The 23,389-nt window shown below is 37.6% G+C and overlaps 1 protein-coding gene across 21 annotated transcripts in view; it reads left to right on the top strand.

Annotated features, from left to right (window-relative positions):
• Positions 1 to 23,288, top strand: part of LOC131771961 (gamma-aminobutyric acid type B receptor subunit 2) — a 54,751-nt gene extending 31,463 nt beyond the window's left edge. For 19 of the 21 annotated variants that reach the window (XM_066162991.1, XM_066162990.1, XM_059087845.2 and 16 more), the window contains 17 exons: positions 3,218 to 3,295; positions 3,742 to 3,805; positions 6,262 to 6,606; positions 7,350 to 7,499; positions 9,215 to 9,391; positions 9,810 to 9,935; positions 10,571 to 10,636; positions 12,797 to 13,018; positions 13,639 to 13,866; positions 14,245 to 14,311; positions 14,832 to 14,918; positions 17,053 to 17,203; positions 17,860 to 17,992; positions 18,457 to 18,564; positions 18,985 to 19,113; positions 21,047 to 21,385; positions 21,955 to 23,288. In XM_066162991.1, coding sequence (XP_066019088.1) covers positions 6,310 to 6,606; positions 7,350 to 7,499; positions 9,215 to 9,391; positions 9,810 to 9,935; positions 10,571 to 10,636; positions 12,797 to 13,018; positions 13,639 to 13,866; positions 14,245 to 14,311; positions 14,832 to 14,918; positions 17,053 to 17,203; positions 17,860 to 17,992; positions 18,457 to 18,564; positions 18,985 to 19,113; positions 21,047 to 21,385; positions 21,955 to 22,230 — 2,556 coding nt within the window. In that variant the 5' untranslated portion in view covers positions 3,218 to 3,295; positions 3,742 to 3,805; positions 6,262 to 6,309 and the 3' untranslated portion in view covers positions 22,231 to 23,288. Of the gene's footprint in view, positions 1 to 2,843; positions 2,864 to 3,217; positions 3,296 to 3,741; positions 3,806 to 6,258; positions 6,607 to 7,349; positions 7,500 to 9,214; positions 9,392 to 9,809; positions 9,936 to 10,570; positions 10,637 to 12,796; positions 13,019 to 13,638; positions 13,867 to 14,244; positions 14,312 to 14,831; positions 14,919 to 17,052; positions 17,204 to 17,859; positions 17,993 to 18,456; positions 18,565 to 18,984; positions 19,114 to 21,046; positions 21,386 to 21,954 lie in introns of those variants that run through there. The other 2 variants (XM_059087857.2, XM_059087839.2) reach the window with 2 other exon arrangements.
• The last annotated feature ends 101 nt before the right edge of the window (positions 23,289 to 23,389 follow it).

Raw genomic sequence — 23,389 nt, forward strand, 5'->3', positions numbered from 1 at the left:
CAGTATGTAATTTCCCCTCACAATACCACCCCTGAATCACGCATTAAGATCACGAGAATAAAGAAGATGATCATTATGATATGTAACATCAATGATTTTAAAAACTTCATACTCGGCAATTGCCAATTGCCAAGAGAGAAAACTTATTCTTCGGATATATGCCGTAAGGAACGGGGCGTAACCCGTGTAATGTGTCATTAAAACCCGAGTAAATATTTTACACTTCGAAATGCTGTTTACCCTCAGGAAAATTGTTGTATTTGGAAGTCAAATTTTTGAGCATGTTTCAGGCATCCAGTTTGTAAAACGGAGCGAAATTAATAGATTAATAATTAATAGTTAATAGGTTATCTCTATTAATGGATTAATAGAGATAGAAAAAAAAACGAGCGAGATTTGGGTCGGGTCACGTTCATTACGCAGCCTGACCCAAGCCTCCCACGTTTTTTCATTCCTCCGCTATAATCCCGCCGTTTCCTCTGATCGCGCTCCGTTCTACTGAGTGATTGTTTGTAACAGGTACCGGACCTATCTAGTAAAATTTTAGCGACGGTTAAGAATCCGTGACTAAAATGAATTTAGGTTCTTGAACTAACAGCATGTACATCGTTGTCCCTCTGTATTTTTTATTTTATTTGTATTGTTTTCAATACATTGTAACAGTTAATTGAAGCCTAGCTAAGCATACAAAATGTTAACCACGCAGTTTACAACTGCGTTAGATAATTAAAAATTTACTAATACTGAATGTATTTGGGTCGCTCCAAACTCGATTGAAAACATTCTGCGGCGTTGTTAAAACCAAAATAAGGGCTTAAAGGAAATTTGGTTTCCCTTCTATCTTGCTCATCACAAGTGAATACGATCGCAGCATCAAAGCGTTCAGGTATTGTAGAATTTATGTTGTGTTGACAACTGAACCAGATAATAACAAAGATTGTGTTTAAATACAAGAAAAACTCAATGCTCGAGCAGTCCAAATGTGCAGGTTCAAATCAGTAAGACTCAGAACATCATTAACTTTATGACAAAGAGTTCCCGTATTTTCCATTTTTCTTTCCTTTCGGGAGAACTAGAGTTCCTTGTAAACGCTTATTTGACGGCCCACAATTTTGTGTTGTCCAGGTGGTCTCTCTCCAACCAGCTACATTACTGGTATTTTTCATTGAACAGATTATGAAGAAGCCAAGTATTCCTAAGAAATATTTCAAAATCAATTTTGATTTGTCAAAATTTTTAAGCGTTTTATGTTGTTCTTATGATCTTTAACTACAATGGATTACGTTCGATTCTTTTAGTCCTATCCACCATATTGAAAATAATCTGCTTTGATAGGGAACCCACTCGAGGTTGGACTTCTTTGATATTTATTTCAGATATTTTACACAAAGAATACATGCATTTCGGAACTTTTTAATTTTTTACTTTTTGTTGACGAAATAAATTTTGTTAGTTTCCTCAAGCTGAACTTCTCTCGTTATAAAAGGATAAACTCTCTTCTAGTAAAGTTTTGTTCGATATTTTTTTGCCTTTTTTTCATAACATACACTAAGCACACATAACTTTAATAAGCGACGCTAAGAACCCATGCAGTTCGGCAGACAAAACAGATTCATTCTGCCAAGTAATTTATGCACTCTTTCTTTTAGTGGCACTTTCAAATCTGCCGTGTGACATTCAAATCCTTGCTCTTAGAGAGCCTCAAAAATAATTCGCTCCAACTTTCTGTTTTTTTCATTAACGTACAATACATATTTTCAACGGAAAAATAGGCATCATGTCGTGAAAGTAAATCATTAATGGTTGGTTCAAATATGGAGTAGAGATCACCAATAGCAATAGATTTTCAGGTTGTATCTTAAGCGTTTTAACTTTTCTTCATTATAAATTTGTAATTGTTGTTATAACCATCGTCTTGGATAATATTTTGATTTTTGTGAAAAAAATTATGTTTACAATTATTATAATTTAAATTATTATCATTATTATTACCATAATCACTGTTTCATTGTCGTTATTACTAAAACTATTTTTGTTTCTATCAATTTAACAAATAAATCCATAGATGTTATAAATATGTGGTTCTGTGACCCATGGAAACATGGAATCTGTTTGTTTCATGCGAGAAAAAAGCAAAGAGTTGTTCATGATGACGTCATTTATTCTTCTGTTTTGCAATACATCATGAAAGAACCAATCAAAGTACGACTACAATTCAACTCATCAAATAAATCAATATTGCTAATAACATGAAAGGAGCAACCTTGTTAATTTTGACCAGTAAGCATGTGCTTTACATCTTAACATAAGCACTCATTTGCCTGAAAAAAAATGTGGAAAGTCAATCAAAACTATTGATTTAAAAGAGCTAATAAAGGCAAGTTGTAACTCTTTAATCTAAAAGAAAAAGGGGAAATTACCTTTAGGTTTGCAACCATTAACACCCGATTAATTAGTTAATTATCCGACAGTTCTAACCCGAACAGATATGCTACACGTGAAATGCGAGCCCTGAGGCGACTTGAAACTGCCCAGTAATGAAGACCTAAAACCTGTTCGTAAACAAAACGTTTATGTAAACCCAACAGTAGTCTATTACTGTTCATTAAGGAGCATTTATGTGATCTACTGATTAATTTGTTTGATCTTTCCGCGAAAAATCTCTATCCTAATTGGTCCATGGCGCGTCTTATTTGTTATTCTCCCTTGAAAGACCAAGGCGTCCAATGATTTTTTACTCGTTATATATTCCTGTTTTTCTTCCCAATGGGTCCATTTAAGTGTTGATGTAGGTGTAATGTTCATTTTTTGAATGAAAAAGAAACTAGCAGCAGGTTTTTGGCTTAATGTGACTTTACTGATGGTAAGATATTTGCGTGTCTTTTAATTCGAACAATGCGATCTTCAATGATTCCTTTTTCACCTCCATTGCCATTTAATATAAAGCATACATATGAGATGATTTAATCGTTTTCTAAGGAGTTCCAAATCAGTTCATAATATTTCACTTATGAGGTTATTTTGACAGCAGCACTTCTATTTATGTATTTGTTATTAAACATAATTTTTTTACCATGGTTTACCGTTAACAGTAGATCACGGTAATAACATTATGAGTGAGGTTGTCGCCAGGCGATAGCACAGTTTTCGTTTCCTTGTACATTGAGCAATGTTTAAAGCTAAATACTAATTACTGTCTACATCCGTTTGAGTGTAGAACTGAAGTACTCGCTCAGCAAGACGAACGACGAACCTCTGAAGCTTGAAAAAACAGCCGCTCTTGGAAAGTTGGAAGGTAAATATTTATTTCAGTCAGGATTTTGGATCCGGCTAAATCTAGGTAAGATTTATATATTTTTTAATTATCTCCTGGACCCCTAACCGCCCCTCTTCCCCTTTGATTCTGTTTTCTGAGTGTTTAGATATTTGTATGCATCTGAACTATTGCGCCATGATTCGATTTTAATTCACTGCAAGGTTAGTTTGTGCGTCCCAACCAACTACCCAACATTTCAAATCAGAACCGAGCGCCTTTCATGCTGCATGGTCGACCAAAATATGGAAAAAAATAGTCTTCGCAGACGAACTTAAGACTTATAAATTACTCGAAAGGTTTGCTGCTCTCCTCTACTTTTTAGTAAACGCAACTTAAAGCAATGGGACAGCCAAAATGACCATTAGTGAGGCGAAAGCGCCATTAATCTTACATGCATCTAAGAGAGAATATTCCGTATTCACTAGATTCGAATCAATAGACGACATCAGTGATACAGACAGGTGTAGTTGTGCCTGGAGGTCTTGTCAGGTGGGGTTCTATCTTTAATCCGCCTACTTATCGATAATAATCAGTAACTGTCCACTATAGCCTGCTGTCAGTTTAAATTAATTTCAAAATTGTGCTTTTGAGCTCAGCATGTTCAGTGGCTGGTGGGCGCACATTTCCTTTGGGGTATATTTAATGTCTCCATGGCAAAACTTGCCAGTGGCTTCGTGCGAACTGTCTAAGGAAGAAGTAATAAATCATGACTGGAGAATCACCCACGGTGAGACGAGCTTTCGTTGAAAAGAAGATATATTTGACCTTCAAAAGTCCGCAGGGAGTAGGAAATATTACTTTTCGTGAAATCAATCAAGAACAATAATTAATTCGTCATCTTTTGAAAACCAAGTGGCGCTCCTCCCACGATTTTCTCTCGTAAACAACAATCATTACACAGTTTGGCTTATCAAGGAAAAAAAACTGAACCTAATGCTACCATATTTTACTTTCAAATTGTACATCACATTCTCAAATTGCGAGAGCTAAAAGCCCAAAGGTAGGATGTGAACAAAATTTTTATCGAAGCTGTGGCGTTTGTCCATTTTTTGAAGCTGATGAGGGTTTAAATGATTTTAGTTCGAAATGAACTGAAAATGAACTAGAATTCTGAGCCTAATTCAATGTAGTTTTTCGTTTTGGGCTCGAGTTAACTTTTTTAGCGCTCTTCTTTAACTTGCAGGAAGTTCTATAGCTTTAAGTGCTCTATCTTACTTGAATGCAAAGCGAGTTTCACCGAATCAACGAGCTTTGCTCAATCTTCTTGAGGCAAATCTTTCGTTCGACCGTGATTCACATTCTAAAAGTAACACAGTTCATCTTTTTTAAAGAAAAGAAAAATGTAGATTTTTATCAGAAATATAAATATTTCGTCGATGTGTCCAGTTTATGCGATCAGCTTTTTACGGAAGTTATATTTTCCTAGAAAAAAGTACTTCCTTGGCAACAAATTTATAAGTCATCTTTTCTAAGCGGAAGGTTATCAAGTACTTCCAACCTCCATCTTTTAATTTGTCAACATCACTTCTCGTAGTCGGTGAATCAATGCTTTTATCGGCATCGTTTTCAATGTTTTTTCATGAAGCGGATGGTAGTTTTTATTTTTAATTTTAAAAAAGTTTCATGTGAATTCAGACGGCATGTTCGAGTTAAAGCTATAAGCCTAAAAGGGTATTTAATCGAGTCGGAAATTTGAAGCTTTTTTATTTCTTTTTATAAATTTTGGTAAAATCCGAAGAGAGTGAACTTGTTTTTTCTTTTGCGGAACGTTTTGGTAAAGGGAACAGTTCCGTGTGCATGTTTACGTGGATGTCTTATCACTTCACTGAGGAAGACGGAAGCCAGCGTAATTGAATACCGCGCATATGAAAACAGTTCATAATTCCAATAAGAGACGTTGAATTAGGTGCTCAAAGATTTATAAAATTTACATGGCAGCAGCAACTGAATTTTGCAGATTAAAATCAGCCAGTTTTACGTTAATTTCCTCTGATTATTTCTCAAATCGAATGTTTGTTTCTTTTTTTTAACAGAAAATATTCAGCTTAGACCTAATTGTGAAAGATGCGCTTTATCACAGCTTGCAATGATAATATTCGTATCGCATAGCAAACACTGTTAGTTCAACTATTTAAGGGTAAAATGCCGCTTGCTTCAAGTAAAAGATATCGCTGATTTATCTGATCACTTCGGAATTCCTCGTTCACAAACAATATTGACGTAAGGAGCATCAACCATCGGTGATGAAACTTTTGTGGTGAACACCAACATGAGAGATGAATCAAAGGACGGGCATGATATATAATTCGCCACTTTCCCATTGGTTGGTTAGTAGAGCCGGTGAACGCTTATTATTTGGCTGTGCTTTGAATCCTCAAAGAAACATGAATTTTTTTTTGAATTCTCAAATCGGGGTTCCTAACTTTGAGTAACAGGCCACACTTTCTGCTGGTTTCCGGCGAAACAACCTGCATAGGATATCGGGAGACTTACAGTGGTTTAAGGTTCATAGCTGGACGTGTGTTCTTGTGTTGTTGTTGTGTTCTTGGGTCATACACTTTATTCTCACATTGCCTCTCCCCTGGGAATTGCCAGGGAGACCTGACTTAATGATGATGGGATAACCTGTAACCCCCCCCCCCCTCCCTTCCGTCGATTCTTGCTACAAATATCGGAATAAGTTGTGGCCGGATGGGCTTCTTAGCTCGAGTGCAGACTTAGCTTTGTTTCATCACCTTGCTCAAAAGTACTTGCAAATATTCTAGGAAACACACGCTCACGAGAAAGGAGACACGCGTGGAAAGGGCTTCCCCTCGCTATCACGCGTGAATTCTCACATTCGCATCGTTCATTCGTGAGTTCTGTGTAGGTTGAGTAAATACTACTTCTACTGCTACTAATTATGCGGCTTAGAGGATTGACATTACCTTCTTACCTTTCAGCAGAGCAAGACATCTACGTCACCTCAGCGTCAGTAAGCTTCGAACTCTACGATGAACAATAAAGCGGTTATCTCCATTTTGCTCTTATTTGTCGTGATCGGGTTAGTGTGGTGTAACGGTGCCAATAAGACGGAAAGCTGTAACGGCACCAATGTGACAAATAAGACAACATACTCTAATAGCACCGAGAAGAAGAAGCTATTCATTGCAGTACTCGATAAAAAAGAATCCGACGTTCACGCCGTAGAACCCGGTATACAACTGGCGATCGAAGTTGCCAAGAACTCTTCAGAATTTAAAGATTTCCTGGACAAGTATGAAATAATAACCAAAGTGTACTACACAAATGTAAGCTATGTTAAAGAAAATAATCTGAGTTTTTTCTTTTTATTTTACCACCTCCTGATATATGATTAATGTGAAGAGAATGAATTTCAGCCTCAAAGTAAAAGGATGCCCCAAAAATCATACAAACTTCATCTCTACCATCAGAAAGTATTTAAGACAATGTTCTGATTACTGCGGTTTGAGATAGACTTTCGGAAATCGTCTTCAAATGTACATAATATTCGACCGCTGATGGCATGATGTATTTTTACTTTATTTGGTCATTTTACTTAATGTGTGTTTCATGTCTGTGACTCTTGCGTGATGATGAAATTGCGTGACAAACCAAGTCGCCACCTTGGTGGCGAATCTGACCTCCTAATTGGTCAATTTGCACCACATGGCTAAGCGCCTAATATCTAATTGGCTGTGTTTGTAATGTCCCCTTTTACTATCGGCGTCGATAGTTTAATTAAAAAAAAAAAAAAAACCTTAAAACAAAACATTTTCAAAGTCTAGGTTATTCTGTAGGATCTCAGACTGCAGCCGGAGTCATATATTTGTTATATTGTCTGATGATGAGATAAAAATTATTTTTCCCCGTAGCATACGTCTTCATCGAGGGAACTTATATCTAGGTGTCCTTTAAATTTACTTAAAGGTGTCGTGCTTCACCAGAAGTTTATTTCATGAAGTTTTTTTCTACTCTTTGTCGCTTCCGGAAATAAAAGACAAATAACAATAATATCCCTGATTTTCGACAGGGTAAAGAAGCAAATGCCATAGTTACCGCTATACATGTACTGAGATATCACTCAAAGGTGGATGGATTTGCCTTGATTCTACTTGGTCCTCAAACTCCTCCCGAAGCTTCCTCGTTATTGAAACTTGCACGATTCTACAGAAAGCTTATGGTGAGAAACAACAGACATTTTGCTACCGATTAATTCCTTTATTGGCTTAGCAGGTTTTGGGTTGACCAAGAAGCTTCCTCTTGTTGGATTGTGGGGGATGGTCGGCGGGTACTATGATTATTTGATTATTAATAGATGTACGGCGAACGAAACGGAGAGACAGACGGACGGAGAGAGGACCAATGTTTTTGTTTTTGTTTGGTAAACTTCTGGGTGTTTTAACGAATTTTTAGTTGGTCAGATAGATTTTTGTTTCGGAAGGTTGATTAGAATGATTTCTTGTTTGCTTTTCCGCTTGATTACATATCTAATGTACTCATAGGACGTGTTTAATTCATAGTTACATGCAAATTATTGCGCGATCCATGAGAGAAACGCTCGATCTCGATCGTGCGCACTCTCATAGTTAGGGCAAAGAACATTCCTTCCATCAAGGAGGAAGTATTACTGGAAACTAAGCGAGTACCAAAAGCCCTTGCCGCTAATAACTACCCTGCTAATTTCATTCACGATGGCCTCCAACTTAATAGACAACAAGAAATGAATGATACCGATCAGCGTGGCTTGGTTATCCTGCTCATGCCAAAGCATTTTCCGAGAGAGTTACAAAAGTTCTTCGCGGTTTCAACATCAAGGTCGCCCATAAGCCTATCTTCTCCATCTCGAGCATACTTAAAAAGCCAAAAAAGACAAGAGCGAGAAAAAGGCTTCCAGAGAAATCGTGTACAAAATAAAATATAAAGATTGTGATTGTATTTACGTTGGTCAGATATCGCGCGCACTAAAAACACGCGTGAAAAAACACGCAAAGGCCATAGCAACATTGCATAAAAATTCTTTGTTGGCCAAACACCATATACTTCACAATCACCAAATAGACTCGGAGAGTGTTGAAATTGTTGACAGGTCATTGGCGTGGCGACAAAGACTAATTCTTGAAGCCTGGCATTCCATGAGAGATAGAAACGTATTAAACGAACACATAACGCTACCAAACATATACAATAACATTAAGAATTTTTAGAGTCCTTAAAAATACTCTAGAGATTATTTTTGCACTTAAAAAATTCCTTCGAGGTTTATCACATATCGTGGACATAAACCAATCAGGACGGTGTTAGACATTTGCATTTTTATTCTTGCTGAAGAAGGCAACAGCAGTAGCCAAAACGTCTAGAACAATATATTTTTCAGCCAGTGTCAACCTTTTTTATTCTTTTTACCAAAAATATTGATGATAATATCTGCAACTCGACTCAAGAATACTACGCAGTCAGCTGTTTATAGACCATGTGATTAACCATGTTTGGAAATTTTGTAACTTAGTTTGTTTCCGTTTGCAATTTCATCTAAATTATTGCATATTACGTGGTAGATTCTTTCGAGACTCGAAATACAAGGCTCGAGATTTCGTAAACAAGATTTAGGATCTAAAGGGTCACGGTATCACGATGTAGTTCGTGATTTTTCAGACAGAGGAATGCGGATCGTTTTAGTAATTTAAGGCAACGTTCGCTTGGCCTGAAATGAAATGGTCAACTGATGATCTGCAACTTTCCACCGTGTCTGCTAGCTTTCCGCTGAGGGAATGGAATGGGTATACCTTTTCATCCAGATCGTGCTATGAAATGACTTAATGCGTCGCTAACGTAAGACGGACTCTGGTTGGCACTTTCCCATCAGAACGCTGTATCACTTCTCTTTGAATTTAACAGGTAACGTACCTAACCACAACGCCCAGCTACCAGGAATTAAAAGATCCTTACGGGTTTACGTTTGCACCATCAGCTTTTACTTTCAATAAAGCTGTCAAAAGCATATTAAAGTTCTTTAAATGGAAAAGAGCCGCCTTGGTGTACGACTTTCTAGAGGCAGACGGTCTCTATGTCAAGGTAAGAAGTCTTTGATATCTTCATTAAAACTCTAACTTGATAATTTGAGTGAAGGACCATTACATATTTCTGGGGGGAGGGGGGTGGTTGGAAAGTTCTTGTGGATAGAGCTCAGTGTTGTTTTACTTTTTTATCTCTTAATTTTAAGCAAAAACCTGTAACTTGGCCATACGACTACACGTTTCCTCCACGTTGAATAATCTTCTCATGTGTGTTATTATATTCTATCAAAGTAACAAATTATTTCTTTTATTTTGGTCCATTTGTGGTCCATTTTTGATCACCTGATGAGCTACTCAGCGAGTCATCATCTTATTAGCAATAAATCTCAACAACTCCAAGTAACTTTTTTTCATGCATGCGAGAAGAGAACTGAGGTCATTGTGAATTTCAAACTTTTCCTTACATAAACTTGCAGACTGTGAGTAACCTGATAGAGAAAGCAGACTTTGAAGTTATTGGATTTGAAGCAATAAATACTGGTGAAATCAGCCCTGAAGAGGACGTCAACGTAGATATCCAAGTTAAACTGAAAAAACTAAAGGTAGATGTTACTTAAACTCGCTTATACTTACAACACAACACGTCTGTGTTAGCGTTTATCACTCATGTTTCATGTGCCTTTTAGCCATTACTTTTCTTCGTTCTATGATTGGCCTAAAAACTGACACCAGCCGCCAATTCAAGGAAACACTTAAACCAATCCCTTCTTAGGTGCTCGCGCTATCATCCCTCAATTTGGTGTGAAAATACACAAATATTAACATTCATTTGGCGTGGAAATATGTGCAGATATCCAAACGTGGAAATTATTTGATCAAAGAAGGAAACAGTTTCTCGAATGCGAAGCTGGAAGAAAATGGTGAGCTTTATGAGAAACGGCCAATGCCGAACGACATATTAGAGGGCATAATTGATAAGCACAATGGATGCGAGGGTGATTTTACCCTTCGAATACTCTCTAAAGCGCTCAAAAAGAAACGTTTACAAACAGCTTACCGTCGAAAAAATTTTCTCTCCTCTTCCGTTATAACGACAAAATTGTCTCCTAACTTGAATCAATTCTTAAAGAAAGTCATCCATTGCAGGGACGCAAGGCTTGAAAATGCTCAAATTTGAGCTGTTGTATTGATATAAAGTACATGGTAACGGGGTCATGATATTTGTCTCTCCATTTAGGACTTGGATGCTAAAATATTCTTTGGTGCTTTCAACGGAAGAGGAGCTAGTCTGGTGTTTTGCAACGTGAGTTTACTAAAATTTTCAAGTAAACAAAAAGATTCCAAGTTGCCGTGCGTCTGTTCAGTAATAGATCACAGATGACGTCAAAATGTGGTAAGAACAAAAAAAGTGGTACAGACGCACGGCAACTTGGAATCTATTTGTTTTATATAATAAAGAATTAAAAAAAAGTTTAATGATGACGTCATCTGTACGTCTGTCCTCCAATAGATCATAGGTGAGAACTAATCAGAATGCGTGCATAACTGAGCTTATTATATAATGTTTAACCTTTGCAAATTTTCGTCGCGAATTGTACCCAAATTGTATCCATCTTTGTCTGACAGGATTATTTATCACATAAAATGCGGTGTTATAAGGTATTTCAGGCCCTGAGAAAAGCCGTAACAACACACGTGAAAAAATATCGTATTTTTTCACCTGTGTTGATATAGCCAATCAGCTGCTGACACGTCACTCGCCTTTGACGCCACTCGGTCAGGTTGATGAATGAATGGCAAAGCCTTCACGATTCTCAATACAAGTTGTTTGTCGGAGCTTTCTCGAATTATGGCGGCTAAAACACTAAAAAATCCGTATCGTTTACAGACAAAAAGTCCGCTTTTCTTCTCAGTAAAGGGCTATTGTGTTTAAATGATATACAAAATAATACATGGTTGCCTGTAGATATGGAATTTCTCTTCTCATGTTGAACTCGAAGAGAAATTCCGTATCTACGTGCGCCCATGTATTATTCTCTATATATTTTATGGAAATCTTCGTGTCGGAATCTTTCCGTATTTTTCCTTTCCCATAAATTGATTTCATATTAAAATCGTATTTGCTTAAATGTTTGCAAAATTCTGTTCTTTGGTAGTCCTAATCTGATTAGTTGAGGAACTCTGCCGTGGGTCGATTTGCTTAGTAAACTCGGAACTCTAGTCTAACTGTTACATAGTTTATCCAAAAATTCCTTGATAACTACTGTACTTTGGCAAACCTATGCACCTATTGATATCTATCAGCATACCTTCCAAATAGACCGAAAGAGCAGCACAGCTGCAAGCATTTAGTTATCTAATAGTAAATTAATCTAAATTTGTACTAGACACACCTACGTAATGCGGACCTATTTTTGCAGCTAGTTATTAGTTTATCTATCAATATGTTTAACTTCTTAGTTATCTAAATACTAATTTGTTTATTATTTGTATGGTCTTACAAGTTTTAGCCTTAATTCCATATCTTTATATATATATATATATATATAGAGAGAGAGAGAGAATAATACATGGGCGAGTTTTTAACGCGATAGCTCACGAGTGAGCGCAGCGAACGAGTGATATGTCGAGTTGAACACGGGAAGAGAAATTTAATATCTACAAGCAACCATGTGTTTATCATATAAACACAATAGCCCTTCACTGACAAGAAGATTCGCCTTAATTAAAGAATGAAAATAAAAGGATCGACAATCCCTGAATAAAAATCGTAAAGTGCGTTGGCGCACTCAAGATGAAAACACGCGTTGAATCACTACAAGAACAAACAATGGGCCTAATTTTCAATGTACAAAATTATCAATTATTGAATTGTTCACTACCGGCAGAAGAAATCTTTCAAGTACACGGCCAAAATCTGCCTGTAGCAAATCTTCCAGTTGTTAATTTTCATTCTCAGCCACGAGAAATGCCATTAGTAAAGCCACTGAATACGTAACTTTCGGGTTTTCTTTTCGTATTTTGGTTTTCTTCTCCTTCTAGGAAAGTTTGAACGTCACTGTCTATTAGCGATACTGATTTTTTTAGTGTTTAGCAGCCATAATCCGAAAAAATTCCGACAAATGACCTTGGATTGAGAATGGTGACGGCTTTGTCGTTCATTCATCAGCCAAACGAAATAGCGCGAAAGGGGAGTGACGTTCAGCAGCTGATTGGCGATATCAAACACGTGAAAAAATATCGTATTTTTTCACGTATACTGTCACGGCTTTCCTCAGGGCTGGAAATCCTTGTATAACACCGAATTTTAGACGATAAATATTTGATTGTATATCGTACCCCATTCATCAGAACGTTTTAAAACCAGATCTTTGCTTATTTAAATATAGCTTAATGCGAAATCGAAGATTTCAAAAGAACAAATATACAATCAGGGAATTTCAGCTTTAAATCTTCTTTGTAGTTGTACAAAATGGGCATGTATGGACCAGAGTTTGTGTGGATCCTGCACCCTGACGCGGAGACCGTCGATGATTGGAATGTCTATGCCGCAACCGAGAGGTTCAAGAACAAAACCGGGACATGTACAAAAGAAGAGTATGAAGAAGTAGCAGACAGAACTATTATCCTAGACAAAAAAATTTTATATCGGACGGATAATAATACCATTACTGCATCTGGTCTGGTAAGAAAAAAGGATGACAATATTCTGTATAGTGCTGGGGTCCTAAGTTGTTTGAGATTCATAAACGTTTACTTCTTCATAACCAAGAGGGGATAGGGCATCTTTGTACCGCTTTGAACAGCTTTGTACAGCTTTGTACAGCTTTGTACAGCTTTGTACACCTTTTTTGGTGTAAGCAATGAAGACATCAAGAAGGCGCGGAAAGCTTAATGCAAATATGACTGGTACTTCAGACAGAGATGGGAGAAGCTGAAAGAACCATAGTAGGCTTGATGATTCCTAGTTTGATTTTTAAATTTTGCCAGTTTCTTAGACGTTCTTAATTCACCGTCATTCCACTGATACACGACCTTCGGAAATTTATTTCCGTCGCCAACAAAAACAGGTTGTGGTTACATCAAACAGACCATTCCATATACTTAATAAAAGGATCTTTCGACGCTTATGAATCAATTGCAGAAAGCCATACTGGGAAGGAGTGGACATCGTAGGGTAGTTAGAAATCAGGGTTCACTGTTGAAATCCTTAAAAACAGAAGATGAAAGGGCATTTTAAGGGCATTGTTACGACTACCACACAAAAACTAAAAGTCTACACAATAATTTATTTTTGTCTTTTAGTCATTACGCCAAGCGTTCATGATGAAAGGCTTCGAAAACAAGAAAGAATCTAAGAAGATCGAGTTTACAACTGCCTTTGACACCATGTGGTCCATCATGCTAGCTTTAAAGGAGGCAAATGCTGAAGAATTTCCTCTGGAATATAATGTAGAACATTTTTTTGGGGATGATACCATATCAAAAACTATTGTATCAAAACTGGGAAATGTGTCCTTTGAAGGACTTACGGTAATTGTTTTATATTTCTAACCCCATTATCGCTAAAAATGGCCGAATAAATTTCTGGAATTAACGAACATAGCCTTCCCCCTAGCGTCCAAGATTAAAATGAAAGGATCTTCTCCAGAATGTGGCACCTTTAGTCAATGGTTACCCGAGGCCAAACTCGAGGGGGAAAGTCATACGAAGACCCATTTTTCCAGTTGTTCGTTAATAATGAGCTGTCGCTTGCGCCATTGGGTACGTCCCCCTCTATGATGAATACTTTAACCGCCTAAGGTTGATAATAAAATGACTCTTGTCCACTGACAAAATAAGAATTACAAAAACCAAGTTCTGAGTTAAGATAAAACCTTAACCATGTGTTGCTGCTCAATTCCTATTTAGGGTCCAATATCGTTTGATCCCGACGAGGACTACAGACAAGGGATAATAGGAGTGAAGCAATACAGAAGTGAGCAATAATTTCGATTTTCTTGCTTATCTTATAACTAACAGTGCTCCTAATAGTACGCTACAAAGCTGTTTTTGCACTTTTTATTTTCGTCTAGTGGGACAAACGCAGTTTGTCTCCTTTTGTCACTCGGCTTAAAAAGTTATCAGGACGTTTAGTTACGAATGATTTAAGTTGTTAACTGCCGTCCAGGAGATATATGCGGAAAATTACAACCAGCATTGTAGATCTTCAAACAATTTATTACGCGTTTGTATCATGCAAGACATTTCAGCATTAAAAAAGCAAAATCTTTCCAGAAACTAGAGATAGCGTACATGTATCGCTCAGTACTTTTAATTACTAACTACTTCATTCTAACTATTCTCTTCCGATATTGCAGTGGTCATGGGTTCAAATTCCGCACAGGCCTGAATTTTTTTCCCAGGCCTTACTTTCATCACTGCTTAAGTATTGTCCTTTATCGCGAAGATCTCATTCATATTCATAACTACTCTATTGTTTTTACCAATGTCAACAGCTAGCGAAAAGGGTCTTGTACAAATTGGAAGACATGACACAAAGAAAGATAAGTTTGAGTTGTTCAACAGCACCAATGTATGGAAAGGTAAAGTGAAATTCAACCATTAGAAAGGCTGTTAGATCAAGTGGGGAGGGGGGATGGGGGGACGGGGTTTGCTTGGTGAAACCTGTGAAAGGGATCTTGATTTTTCCTTGAGACAGAGAAAGACAAGTACCCATCAAATCGTTATAGTGGCTGTGAGCAGAGATAGGAAAAGCCGAACTGCACTATGTGCCAATGAGATCATCGGATTTGTTCCTGTAACCTTATGGGAAAAAAAAATAAAACCACACATCCATGATTAAATTACTCGATATGGTCAGCATATGGTTTCGATATTGTTTGATTTTAAATGCCAAAATGACGACCATCTAGTTGATCCATCGGCGTCAAAGCGCTCCAGAATTAGTTCCGGCATTCTTCACTAATCCGGTTGCTATCCGCGCCTCAAAAGGGTCTTTGCACTAGTTCTTCTATGTTTATATTACAGCCACATACGTTCACACGGTACCGGACGAATTTTCGATCGGCCAAAAATTTCGACCAGACATTCTATTCGCGTCGAACCGTACGAAAGTTTCGTTCTGTTCAGATGGAACTGATAACCGGATGAAATTTATGACAATCGCCAGTAGTTTTACCATCTCCTCATTCGCAAAATGCTTCCTAATAAAGAGTTTTCGCTGCTTCGACGTCTTCGATTTGCAGATAGATGCGCGCCGTTTTTTAACTTGATTTTCTGACATTATCAAGAACCAACACAACGTCGCCTACATGCGTGGTAAGTTCGGCATCTCCTCAACATTTGCGAGATAATATCATGCAATAAAGCTGTAATATTACCGAGCACCGCAATCAATAAACAATAAACGTGTTATGTAGCCTAGTTACCACGAATCCATGCAGCCACACCTTCGCCGTCCAAAGATTTCGACGTATAGTTAGAGTCCTGGTGTCCAGATCAAAATATCTACTGAATACCAAGTCTTGGTCTGGTTGACAATTCTATATTCTTGGAAAAAAGACTCTTCCGAACCCTTAAGTAAGTATGTAAAGAAGGCTTTGAAGATCAGTTTGGTCGCGCTATGAATTCTCCGCTTCAAATTACACCACTGAACCTAAGACTAGGACCTGGCAAGTGTGAGAATGGATTCGGTTCTTAAGGTTAACCCTATACACCCTGACATCAGTATACATATTCTCCATACTGTCTCTTTACATCTTCTGAGGTGCTGATAAGGAAAATTTGTTTAACAGTCAAGAGTCTTTGTGGCTGGTGATTATTTCCTCTATTCACATGACCTGAATGCATGATTGGGGGGAGGGGAGGGGGTGATATTGTAAGGAGAGATTAGATGCCAGTCACTCTCAGGGGTCAGAGGGTTAAGTGATAAAACTAAGGGGGAGTTATCCGAAGGGGAGCGTAGCCATGTAGTTTGGTAGCTTTTCGTTCCATCCAAAGATCCTTTGTACTATATTCTAGAGAATTCCTCACTTAATCATAACCCTTACAATTTCCTCAAATGTGATTGGTGCATCAGTTGCTTCATTTTTCACCAATCATTCTGTGCAGTTGTAATCGGACAATTGAAGCAGCCAATCATACTAGTTCCATTCAGCTAAATCCACCAATCACAGAATTGATCACAATAACCATAGCAGAAAAACAACTTATCCAAAGAAAAAAAGTCAATTTTTCAAATGGAAGAATATTTAACTAAAGACATTGTCTCCACTGGAAATATTTTTTCTAAGTGTATTTGTTTTTTCGGAAATTGAAATGGTTATGATTAACTGGTAACAGGATTTCTTGTCGTCCAATGCTGTCAGTAATCATACTCGTGATAAACAAATCGGACTCCCGCTTCGTGGTCGTCTGATTTTGTTAATCACTCGTATGATTACAGACTGAATTGGACTCCACTTGGTCCTATTACCATTATGAATTTAACCTTTTTACTCCCAAGGCCTTATTATTCATTCTCGTTCTGTCTATCACACAATTTCTACAAGGTTAGTTTGGAGAATTAAGTATTGGATCAATTAATGATCTCCTATTGATACCATTTGCATTCTTATCACTAGTCTGCTTGACATTGTATAGACATTGTTAAGAGAATTTCTGTCTAAGTTACTCATGGAAGCTAAAGGGCTAACTTTATGTTTTATGTTTTTTTAGATGGTTTTACGCCTTACGACAGTTCACAGAAAAAATTGGAGCCGCAAGCCGTTGCTATTGAACTCTATATTGTATTTTCAATCGCTTCATCCATTGGAATCCTGTTGGGGATAATGTTTCTGGTGTTTAATCGATATTATCGCAAGTACAGGCGAGTGTATTGCAATCATGTCTGCCATTAGCTCGCTGTTTTCTCTCAAGCAATCCTTTCCAATACCTAAATTGCTGTTTTGATTAAGATTCAGATTAAAACTGAGTTGTTCATGAACTCCACGAGCCTTTGGCTGCATGGTCCAAAACGTTGATGGTGGCGTTTAAAATGTATGATTTTCTCTTAAATATTATCTATGGAATCCGTAGGAGAGATTTTGCCACTTTTTCTAGATTTCAAGACCGTGAATTTTTACTCGTTCAACACTGATGACTTCTAAGGTAAAAGTGAAATCGCTGAAACTTCAAATGTTCACCGATTTTAATGGCGTATCGAAAGAGGGTCATATAGAGCGTAAGTGACCCTCCTCTGTGGCAAGACAAAGTGATTACTGCAGTGATGAAAAACTTGGAATGCCTTCAAACAACAGTGTAGGAAAAGTAAACTTAAAAAAAGAACGCAAAGTTGTCTTTCATGTAGTGGCTTGTTCCGTGTAGATTTTACTTTCGTTAATAAACTCTTGCTACAAAAATTTTTTCAAAAATTTACCCTTGCACTTCGACTTTTAGATTCAAAGGTCACCAGGTATCCATAACATCCTGGTTCTTGCGCAATTTTTCGTCTTTAAAATTCTAAAAACAGGTCTTCTGTTACAGGTTTATCCGGCTGTCTGCACCACTATTTAATGATGTCATGGTCGTGGGCTGCATCATGTGTCTTAGTACGGTGTATTTATTTGGTATAAGAAATTATGGCGATCCAAAAACAATCATGCCTCCTATCTGCAAGGTAAATGGAAAAGGAAATTTTTTACTCTAATTATTTTTTCCAGTGGAAGCTTGCAAGATGTTTTCATAGAGGTTGGAGTTAGAAGCTTTTATTGATACTGTTTGAAAGCTATCCAATTAAATTGATGGTCAATGCCTTATCGTCCATCAAAAGTGGCCTATGGGCGTTAAACAGATAACTTCCATGTAACAATAAAGAACAGAGAGAAAACGTTTTAAGAACGACCTGTTGGTGAGATCTCGGATTAAACTTGAGCTCAAAGTTGTGCGATACAGTCTCGACCCTCACTGATGTCCATTTACATGACGAGAAGAAAAATCAGTTCCTAATTAGGTTGTCGTCGACTTAATTGAAGGCTGTTCTCATAATAAGGGGGTCTGTTTCAAAAGAATTTCTCGCCCATTCTTCTTTACCATTCGTTGTTATTCTAGATATTGATAATAATGTTTCTCCCAAATCAACAGGCCCGAGCGTGGATTTTGAATGTTGGGTTTTCATTGGCCTTCGGAGCCATGTTCATCAAAACGTGGCGAATTTACAAGATTTGTACCAACAAGCGCCTAAAAGTTCGCGTGAGTTCTGAAAGATGATATTCAGCTTTATTTAAAAGTTATAAGAAAATTAGATTAAAAAATATGGTTTGGTGTGGTCACAGCGTAGAATCCAATCAAGTTGTGACACATCGAAACCTCCCTTTGGGTCACCTGAGGGAAGGGCACTTTGTCTTTCCCGTTCGAGGGTCTTTTATGTTCCCATCTAGAACGTCTAATTAGCCCCCTTCTATAAGATCCCTATCCCCCCCCATTTTCCCTCCTGCCTTAAACGTAAACTCAGAAGTAAAATCCGAGAGACAAAACGTTAGCTTTGTAATAACCACACAATGTTATGCGAATACGTGGACTGTGGGATTCTTTTTCATTGTTTTCTCCGTCTGATAGTCTGAATGGTACAAATTAAGTAATGACCGTAATTACTTGCTTGCTGTGTTTCAGCTCGGTCCTTTGTCCGATTGGTGGATGCTTGCAATGGTTGGTGGGATCGTTTTAATTGACGTGGGTATCATGGTTGCGTGGGAAATTGAAGACCCCCTGGAGTGGGCTCAGCAAAACTTTACTGAGAGGGTTAGTAAAGAAATGAAAACAGTACTGCCCAATGTCTATGGTTCGTCTTCGTTTTATTGAAAAAAAGCACAAAGTTTACAGCAAATAACAAAAATTAAAGTTCCTGCTATCTGCAAGAAGCCGCGTCTATCCTCAATTTGATTTCTTTCTCATTTGCTATTTCCATAAAAGTCGTGCATCTACTCCATAACATTATAAACGTAAGGAATAGAGGATGATTTAGTTTTGAGTTGGTAACTGAGTTGATAATGTAAATTTGTCACCGTGGCGGTCTCTAAACATGACGTTTCAGCTATTAGCCATTCGTCATTCATTCATCATTAACTTAGTCGATAAAATCAAATTATCTTGTTGTAAACGCTTCCGACCCATTACTTCCGTATCTTAAAACGTGTGAAATAGGCTGTTTCCTAGCTTATCACCCAATTTAACATCCATGATCAAGCCCATGAGTGCTGTAAACATTATGGTGGTCATCTGTTCCTTTAAAAAAATTCCTAATCGAATTCCACTTAAACTCCAGGAAGTGCATGTGTTTCCATAACCTGAGATGAGACAACTATAAATTTAGACTCGTAAATACTTGCGTTCAGTGTTCATAATTTTCAAGCTTTTGTCTTTATTTAGGTGATCTAAGCATATTCTTGATTCGAACTTTGCCATCAACATACATTACTCTAGTCAAAAATTCATTTTTCAATCCTCGTACTCCTATGAGCACTTTCCTCGCGAACTGTCATCCAATTCTTATAATTTGAACTCTAAGAATTAAGTACTAACTTCGTTGATATTTTCTTTCCTTCTTATCTCCTCCCTGGTCGGCATTGTACCGATATTTTAAAGAAAAATTACATTTTTTGTCACGTCTGGGGGTGAATATGTTAAGGATGTCTTCAACTGTATCATCTTGCCCACTGAATTAATCAAGGGAGATTTCAGTCTATTGTGTTCATGTGGGTGGGTCTCTCCATGACAGGCTTGAATGGGACAACGTTTCCGCTCTGACGCAAACAAAACAGTCACTGAAAACAGGTTTAGCTCATTTCTGACTGCCTTTATATCGATCTGCTTACTAATGCTAACTGATAGCTAACATGACTGTTTATTTCTCTTCCTCCTTAACATGCCAGGAACAGAGGGTAAGTTCCATATTTTCTCGCTCATTGCATGTTTCACTTAACAGCTTTCTTTTGATTAAAATCACGCTCTATTCTGCTGTTACATTCCTCGTGAGTTAACCGACCAAAAAAACAAGCAGGGAGGTTGAATTTCCTGCCTATCCTTTGTTTCCAGGTCAACATACCCTATCCATCAAATTGCTTCTTACTGAGATCATTCCCGTTTCTGGAAGTCCCAAATATATCTTAAAAGGAAATTTTTGATAAGAATAACAGATCGACAACTTCGTTATTTTGCACCTCGAACGTCTGACAAAACAATCACTACCTCATTTCACAACACTGCTGACTCGACCAATTTGTTGTAGAACACTGACTCATATTTCAAGGCCCAACGGTGGTCGTTAAAAATGGGTTTTGACTTTAACTAAGATCAGGAAGTATTTGGCATATCTTTCGTGCTGAACATCAACGGCAAATTAGCAGTTGTTTGGTTCCCCAAATAAGAGACGAGAAAAACAAGTCATTCTCAAATTCAGTGTAAAAAGGTCAAATTCTCTTCGTTCTCTGTCAGTTCCAGTTAGGATTGTTTTCCAACCACCAACCCTTGCCTCGCATTAAGAGCTTGTCGAAGATAGTAGTTCGCATACTGAACTGATCGAACGTAAAAAACAATAATGAATATAAAAATGACACAGATTATGATAATAATAATGAAATAAGCGAGATAAAAGAAACGATCTGAAATTTAAGTAAAAGGAAACGAGCACGATGAAACTGTTAAACTAATGGTCCTTATCACTTCGTATACACAGAAAGACGAAGAGAAACCCTTTATCATCATTATACCAACGCTGAACACCTGTACCGCCAAGAACTTGACGGTATGGTTGGCTTTGATCTACGTATACAAGGGCGTTTTGCTGCTGTATGGACTCTTCCTTGCTTACGAGACAAGAAACGTGGTGTATGCTCATCTCAACGACTCTCGTGTCATTGGCATCTGTGTGTATAACGTAGTTGTGTTGTCCACCATCGGGGCATTTCTGGCGCTGATTCTGAACAATCATCAATACGAGCAATTGTACGCCGCCTTGAGTGTGTGTATTATATTTCCAGCTACAGTTACCATATCCTTAATTTTCATCCCAAAGGTAAGAAGTATCTCGGTCAAGAATGGTAATAGTGTTGTTGCATTTTCTAAAGGCCAAATTTCAGCTTGATCAATGGCAGAGAGGACGTCCATAAATACGTAGTCAAGAAGAAAGTTGAAAGGAAATTCATATTATAAATGACTGAGTAATCAAACGATTTCAATAGACTGCAATCTTGAAACCTATCAACGCTCGAGATTAAAGACTAAAAGTTATATATGATTTCAAAGACTACAGATTGCACGAGCCCACATGATTATTCATGCATTGCAGTTTATTCAAAACAGCTATCAAAATCATTTTGATTACTCATTCTGTTGGAAATTTTGCGCTTCAGACTAAAGGTAAGGGTATTGTACAATGATTTTCATAAACAAAGCAGCTCAAATATTCTGAAGTCTACCAAATTTTCCTTTAAAAGAAACAGTTTGATTCGACAGAAGGGGATATGAATCTATTGTGTGAAGATTTTGGGCAGCTTTGAGATTTTTTTTCAGCCTTTAACACCCCCAGATTTTTGGCGAGGATCCTACCTTACAAATCATTTACTTTTTTGTTTTTTTTTTCAGCTAATACATCGGATGAAAATGAGCTCCCTCGAAGATGAGGCAGGAGAATCAACGACAAACACCAGAACCTTTAATCGGCCGTCCATTGACATAACCAGTACTTGCGGTTATGCCACTGAGATGGGTAGAGAGAGATACGTTGATGCTTCTTCAGCGAACGGCAGCGTTAACACGCTTTGTGTGTATCAAAACGGAGATGCTGGACTTTCTCCTGCTCCTTCACCGAAACCACCCACGAAATTCCAAGAAATATCGCCTAAAACTCTCGAAGATTGAGGGTATAGTACGATAATAAAAAGAAGGATTTAAACGTCGCCATGTGAACGAAAATTCAACTCACCTTTAACTCTGGGGCTATTGGTATTTCTAGAATTTTTTAAGAGAATTATCGCGAGGAGGAAGACATGCCCACGTCCCAAAATTGCTTTGAAGTTTATCCACAAGTACGGAGGACAACCCGTCCTGGAGAAGTCGGTTGTTAGGATATTGTGTTGCCACTGAGCCTTCATGAGTGCGAAACTGTTCAAACTGATTACTGATGACAAAGCACAGTGGATACATCTCACCGAAAAAATGAATTTCGGACAGAAGTTGTGAAATCCGAAGTTGTGGGTGTGTGTCAACCTCAAGGGATGTTACGTGAAGAAAAAACTCGTAAACTTCACACGCTGGTCTCGCAATTTTAAAAACTTCTACGGTTCTTCAAGTAAATAAACGCAGGAAATTTGTGGAAATACTTTTAGATCTTTGAACTGAAGAAAGCTGGAACTGCTACGTAGAACATTTTGTCTTAGCTGTTTTTAGGTGCTGGATCTCACTTGAAATACTCTCAATGGTCTATCTTTAAAAAATTTTGAAGAATTTTAAATATTGACCGTAGTGCAACTGTATTTAAATGAAAATATACAGTTGTTATTATCATCATCAACATCAGTGTCATTATTGTTATCATTATCATCATTATTATTTATTATCAGTAATTTGTGTGAATTAGAGTGCGCTACAGCTTTATAGATAACCACGGTAAAACAATCGTCAAGGCGTTCACGTACACTGAAAAGCAGAGAGAGAAGGTCCTTGAGACCCTCTGCTTATTTCTGGAACTTATTCAATCGGAATTCAGTGCAGTGTGTACATTTTAAAACGTGGTTCGGCCACCATGCCGACTGAATCTTGCAAGTTCGTAGAGCCATTTCATAGCTTGTGCATCATAAAAAATTAGCACATGTTACCTTTAACTAAGGGCAGGAGATGAAGCTCTTGAAGAGACGTGAGTTTTCCTTTTTACCAGGAGAGTCATTTGTAAATTGTTCTTAATAAAAACTTGAAATCAATATCTAGCTCGCGTTTACTCTCTGTCATATTCCATGCAAACCCGTCCCTTTTGTGTTTATGTCCGACCAGTGAAAATTCCACAGTTCGCCCGGATACGAAG

Source organism: Pocillopora verrucosa, chromosome 3 (genome assembly GCF_036669915.1).
Source record: "Pocillopora verrucosa isolate sample1 chromosome 3, ASM3666991v2, whole genome shotgun sequence".
Taxonomy (NCBI): Eukaryota; Metazoa; Cnidaria; class Anthozoa; order Scleractinia; family Pocilloporidae; genus Pocillopora; species Pocillopora verrucosa.